Source organism: Lolium rigidum, chromosome 1 (genome assembly GCF_022539505.1).
Source record: "Lolium rigidum isolate FL_2022 chromosome 1, APGP_CSIRO_Lrig_0.1, whole genome shotgun sequence".
NCBI classification, from domain to species: Eukaryota; Viridiplantae; Streptophyta; class Magnoliopsida; order Poales; family Poaceae; genus Lolium; species Lolium rigidum.
Window position 1 is genome coordinate 107500858 of NC_061508.1, and position 6578 is coordinate 107507435.

General features: G+C 45.0%; 1 protein-coding gene across 1 annotated transcript; it reads left to right on the plus strand.

Moving 5' to 3' along the window:
• Positions 1 to 3508: 3508 nt before the first annotated feature.
• Positions 3509 to 5668, plus strand: LOC124647732 (disease resistance protein Pik-2-like). The gene has a single exon (XM_047187648.1). It carries the CDS (start codon positions 3553 to 3555, stop codon positions 5521 to 5523), a length of 1971 nt encoding a protein of 656 aa, XP_047043604.1. The 5' UTR covers positions 3509 to 3552; the 3' UTR covers positions 5524 to 5668.
• Positions 5669 to 6578: the final 910 nt, after the last annotated feature.

Sequence of the window (6578 nt, forward strand, 5' to 3'; positions counted from 1 at the left end):
AATACAAGATGTATTTCCCTGGGCCCATAAAGGTGAAGTATCATGTAGTCGACGTTCACATGACACAAGTAGAAGAATAACACCACAACTTAAATATCAAACCATTGAATATTACTCAACATAGTTCACTACTAACATTTAGACTTCACCCATGTCCTCAAGAACTAAACAAACTACTCACAAGACATCGTATGGAACATGATCAGAGGTGATATGATGATGAATAACAATCTGAACATAAACCTTGGTTCAATGGTTTCACTCAATAGCATCAATAACAAGGAGTAATCAATACCGGGTGAGTTTCCCCTACCAAACAATCAAGATTCAACCCTAGATGTTACAGCGGTGACGAGGTGCAGCGGTGGAGATGACGGTGACGATGGTGGAGATGATGGTGATGATGATCCCAATGAAGTCCAGCTCGATGGCGGTGACGATGACGTCGATTTCCCCCTCCGGGAGGGAATTTCCCCGGCGATTTCAGCCTGCCGGAGAGCTCTTTTCTCTCTGGTGTTTTCCGCCCCGCGAGGGCGGCTGTGTCTCCTCGCGATTATCCTCCGGAGCTTAGGTTTTCGGGGCGAAGAAGTACGCAAAAGAGAGGCGGCCGAAGGGGGCTGTGGGCCCCCTCCCCACAAGGCGGCGCGGCCAGGGCAGGGCCCGCGCTGGCCTATGGGGGGGCCCATGGCGGCCCTCCTCGGCTCCTCCTTCTGGGTGGCTTATTCTTCTGGAAAAATAAGATTTTCGGTGTAATTTCCGTCAATTGTTGTTCTTCAGAAATATTGCATTCTGACGGTGCTTTTTCCAGCAGAATCCTGACTCCGGTGAGTGATTATCCAATAATCATGAAACATGCAAAATAGGTGAAATAACATAAGTATCATCTCTAAATATGAAATATATCAATGAATAACAGTAAATTATGATATAAAATAGTGATGCAAAATGGACGTATCAATCTTCCGTTCATGGCTTTATTAATTTAATTAAAAATAGGCTAAGGCCTTAGAGCATCTCCAGCCGCGTCCCGCAAAGTGTCCCCCAAAGGGATTTGGGGCGCGACGGACAAAAAGACGTTCCCAGCCGCGTGCCCCAAAGCCTCTTTTTGTCCGGCGTCCCGAGCCCATCCCCGCTACACAGGGGACGCTCGGGGCACACCGGACACACCGAAAAGCGAGGCGAGACGTGGCGGGACCGACGCGTCAGTGACACATTCGAGTTTGTACCTAATCGTCGCCTACCTCGCGACGGAAGTGATTGGCGCGTAGTGACACACGAACGAAGCGTCGCAGCTTTGCCTTAATTGCGATGGAGGGGTCATATGTCCAAAACCTATCTACTTTCCTGAACACTTTTGCTGATGTTTGCCCTCTATCTTGTGTGTTTTGAATACAACTAATTCATACTAACAATGTTTTAATCATGGAGGGGTCATATGCTCTTATTTCTTTTTTTTAAAAAAAAAGTCTATTCTTAACCGGGGGTGTACTAGTTGGTTAAGGCCTAATTCTTGGGTCGCCCTCAAAATAAATAAATAAATAAAGGCCTTGGGTCTCCCATATATAGAGCCGCCCTCATATTGAGGTAGTCATCTGTATCATTCCCAATTGTGCAGAGTCATCCAAATCGGAGAGAAGATGGAGGGTCCGCCTATGGTGTGCTACTCGATGGGGTCAATCAACTCCCTAGTCGAGAAGATCACCCCACTAATGGAGAACCATCCCAAGACCAAGAAGTTGCTGCAAGATCTCAAAAGCCTTAGAGTTGAGATGAACAAATTTGCCGGAGGACGGGCGGCAGGTGAGCAGGTCAACGTGTGGATGAAGCAGGTCCGGGAGATGGTCTACGACATAGAAGACTGGATTTATCTAAAGAAGGATTTCAGCGAATCGGACATGGAGGAAATTGAGGACTTCAGGGACGAGATCCAGGAAGCTCGAAGCCGCTGCTTAAGGTACGAGCTCCTGAAGCAAGCCCCTACTTCTGATGCAGAAATTGTTTATAGTACTGGACCTAGAGGCCGTAGGTTGTTCTTGGAGGAGAAGACTGTCTTCGTTGGTAGGGATCATCCCAAATCAGAGCTTCTGGGTCATCTGAAGGACGAGCAGAAGGATCTGAAGGTAGTTTCCATACACGGAAGGGGGGGCCATGGCAAGACTGCTCTTGCCAAGGAGATATATGGAGACATCTACATCAAAGGGCAGTTCGAGTACAAAGCTTTCGTCTCTGTCGGCCGTAACTCATCGATGAAGACCACACTAATCGAAATACTCCGCCAAGTGAAGTCGTCGGAGGTGGATGCTTGTCAAACCTGGAGCAGCAACGACGAACAAATCAATGAAATCATTACTGAACTTTGGGGATTCTTACATACCAAGAGGTAATATAATTTGAGTTAGAATATTTTTTTACCTCTATTTTCGTCTAGCATGCCCGGTATAGCTTGTAAATTAGCATCAATAAATTCGAATACATGCATATCTATTCTTTGGCAACGTTTTTGTATATATATCTAGTATATTTTAAAAACGTTTATCAAATTTCAAAGAGTCTCTTGGTCTCTGTGTGTTCTTTTCAGATGATGAGTAGGTTATGGTTTCCTCTTTGGTTTGTTCTCTAATTTTGGATTTTTTTTGACATAGATATGCTTGATGTATTTCTTCTTCCTTGCACACGTATAATTTTTCTTTTTTTTCGTGGGAGTATAACTTTTCTTTTTAGCCAATCTTCTTAAATCTCTTTTGGAAGCAACTTTTATTTTAATTCGGTTTAATTGGATGGGCAAGGCAGTGCTATAAACTTCCTACCTCTCTTGGACCTATTGCCCCTTGGGTCCGCTTATGGCAATAATCATATTATTAAATGTTTTTCTTGCAAAACATGTTACTAAATCCCCTTTTCCTGCTAATCTCGCTTTTCCCTTTGATGAGATGAAAATAGGTTAGGAAACCTTTCATTGAAATTTCTTTCAGATAGATAGCAAAACTAAACCAATTTGCTGAAATCTAATCTATTTGTAGACAAAATATTATTAGCTGGTATTCTTTAAGTTTATACAAAAAAGTGTTGTATTGTAGGTACATTTTTTAATATCTCTCAATGTTGGCACCTAGTTAATTACGTTTTGCCTTCAAATGCTAGGTATTTCATCTGCATCGATGACATACGGACTGCAAACGATTTGGAGGTTATTCTTTGTGCCTTACCTGATAATGATCTCGGAAGTCGGATATTGACAACAACTCGCATGAAGGATATTGCCATATTATTCTCTAGACGTCCCAATGATGTTGTTTATGAGATGATGGCGCTTAATGAGACTGATTCCAAAATCTTATTTCGTAATTGTTTATATGTTCAAGAAGAAGAATGGACAGATCATTTCAAAGAGTTATCAAAGGAAATATTGGAAGTGTGTGGTGGCCTGCCATTGGCCATAATTGTTACAGCGGGGTTTTTATGGAGGACATCTGCCGAACTGCCATTGCAGTCAGAAAAGCTTAAAAGGCTATTCCTTCAGAATTCGATGAGTTTTATTCTGAGTCAGAAGCAATGAGAAAGATACTGGATGCCAGTTATGCTGATCTACCTCAGCCTCTGAAGTCTTGCTTCTTGTACTTGACTGCCTTTTCAGGAAATTATGGCATCAAGAAGGATCGTCTGGTACGAAGATGGGTAGCTGAAGGGCTTATCCCTGAAAGGCATGGAAATAGTTCATGGGAAACAGGGGAGGGCTACTTTGATGAGCTTATCGGTAGGAGGCTGATCCAACCGGCCTTTGATGGCAATGACGACCAGCCAATTGGTTGCACTGTTCATGGTGTTGTCTTTGATTTCTTGGAATCCATGTCATCCAAAGAAAACTTTATTACACCAGGTGCAGAGTTGAAGTCTGAACTATTTCCTTGTGAAAGGGTTCGGCGAGTCAGTCTCGACTGTGGTGATGAAGATGAAGGTGACACCTTGATCACATATTGTCTTTTGGAGAAGAAGAGTTTGGTGGCCTCAAGCTGTGACGAAGAAAAAGATGATGCAATTATTTTAAAATTATCTAGGGTGCGATCCCTTGCATTTTCTGGGGATGCTGGAAGGATCCCTAATCTTTCTGCCTTGAAACATTTGAGGGTGCTGGATCTTGAGGATACCAAGGGCTTGGCGAATGAACGATTGGAAAGCATTGGGCATTTGTCTCTGCTGAGGTACTTGGGACTTGGCGGGACTGATGTGACCAAGCTGCCCCAACAAATCATGGCACTTGAGCAATTGACTACCCTAGATTTAAGGCGAACAAGTTTGAAAAGATTACCAGTATTGTCCAGAAACACAAAACTGATGTCTCTGCTTGCTGACCAGTTGGCAATAACACCGACACAAATGAGCCGAATGCAAAATTTGGAGGAACTATCAAAAGTCCTTATGGGTCCTGATGGATCACTTGCTTCTGAACTAGCACGGCATGTTAATAAGTTGGGGTCTCTGAGGATGCTTGGGATAAGAATTAGTCATCGTCATAGCGCAATGGATCAACAGGGAGTGAAGCATCTCCTTGAAGATCTGGGAAAATCAAACCTGCAGTCCCTTTTGCTTGATAATTGCCCTCTTCCTCTGCTCGACTTACTGGTGGATTATCCTTTGGCCCAAAACCTGCAAAAATTTGAGCTAAGAATGCACGGCTGCCTCCCGCAAGTTCCACAGGAGATAGGCTCTCTCATAGCTATCACTCACCTGCATATCAAGGTTGAAGCAGTAGAAGAACAAGCTGTCCGTGCACTGGGGAGCTTGCCTAACTTAGTCGTCCTGAGACTAGATTTGAATACCAGTCCAAGCATGACCGTGAGTCCCAAGGATGGCTTTCAGTGCCTCAAGGTGTTATGGTTTAACAGTCAATATGGTGGTGTTGGGAAGGGCATTCAGTTTGAAGCTGGAGCCATGCCACAGCTCCGAAGGCTTTGGCTAGAACTCAATGTCCAGGTAGAAAGGTCCAAACATGATGCTTTCGATTTGGGTATCCAGCATCTACCTTCTCTCGTACATGTACATGCAACCATTGACTGGATGAATACTACTTTAACATCTTCAGAGGTTGATGCCGCGGAGGCCAAGATCAGAGAACAAGTATCTCAGAACCCCAACAATCCGGTATTGGAACTGAATAGAAGACAGCCACGGTACATTACGAAAGCATCGGAGGAGTTGGTGATCACTGTCAACAGCCTTCAAGAGTGGGGCAAACAGATCAACCCCAGAAAGCTGGTGGTGGTTCATTTCTCCGCAGCGTGGTGCAGAGCATCACGCAAGATGAGTCCAGTTTTTGCTGATCTAGCAGAGAAGTACCGAAATGTCGTTTTCTTGAAGGTCGATGTAGGTGTGGAGGAAATGAAGACTGTTGCTACGGAATTCAGCATTGAGGGCGTGCCAACCTTCCTGTTCATGAAGGGGGGCGATATTAAGCGCAGGGTTAAAGGCGCCGACAAGGAAAAGTTGGGGGGTATGGTTGAGGAGCTGGCGGACCTGATGCTGTAGTGAAGTAGTAGTAGTATTTTTCTTTTGAGGGAACATAGTGAAGTAGTTTTTCTTTTTTTGGAGTGACTTGCATTATGAAACAAACTGACAAGCGAACAAAACTAAATGTATGTCTATGGGATGAATACGTAATTACCAATTTATATTTTTTTTTGAGGTTGAACAGTGGGTTTCCCCACTTTATATTTTTTCATTTTATATAAGGCAAAAAGAGTCCAAAAAAATGGAGTTAGAGGACTCGTGAGAAAGCTTTATGCAAAAGCATAATTTGAGGCCTGAATTACAGAGTAAGTTTCATTGAACTAAAAAATATAGCGATGTTTAGGATTCTTAGGAGAAATTGAGCTGGAAGGGAAAATACATTAAGCTTTTGATAAGCAGCCTTTGATTGGTGTATGAAAAGAGAAGTTAATCAAACGTGTGCGGTTCGTTGGGATGTGCCAGATGGCGGAACTGAAATGACACTATAGGGCTTATTTTCTTCAGACTCGTCCCCTAAAGAAATTTGGAGCGCGCAGGATAAAAAAAGAGTTTCCAGCCGTGTCTCTTGAAGCCGTTTTTTGTTCAGCGTGACCCGATACGGTGTCCGGCACCCGAGCCCGTCCCCGCCCCACAGGGGACGCTCGGGCAAGCCGGACACAACGAAAAGCGAGGCGGGACCGACGCGTCAGCGGCACATTCAAGTTTGGACCTAACCGTCGTCTACCTCGCGACGGAAGTTATTCACGCGCAGTGACACACGACCAAAGCGTCGCAGTTTTTGCCTTAATGGCGACGGAGGGGCAGGCGAGACGTCTCATTGGTGCTGCGCAGCCTCCACGCGTCACCAACATTCGCACGCCACCGCGCTTTCTCCCCGCCGTTTCTGGCCTCTTCCCGCGCTTTTTTCCCGAAACCGGCGTCTATAAAAGGCCTCCTCCGGCTCAATGGCAGCCACCACAGCCGCCAGCACCCATTTCTCCGTCACAAACACATCCCTCGTCGCTCGAACACCACTGCGCAATGATGAACCGCCCCGGCGCCGGCTAGTTCCCTCCACCGCCGTCGCCTCCACC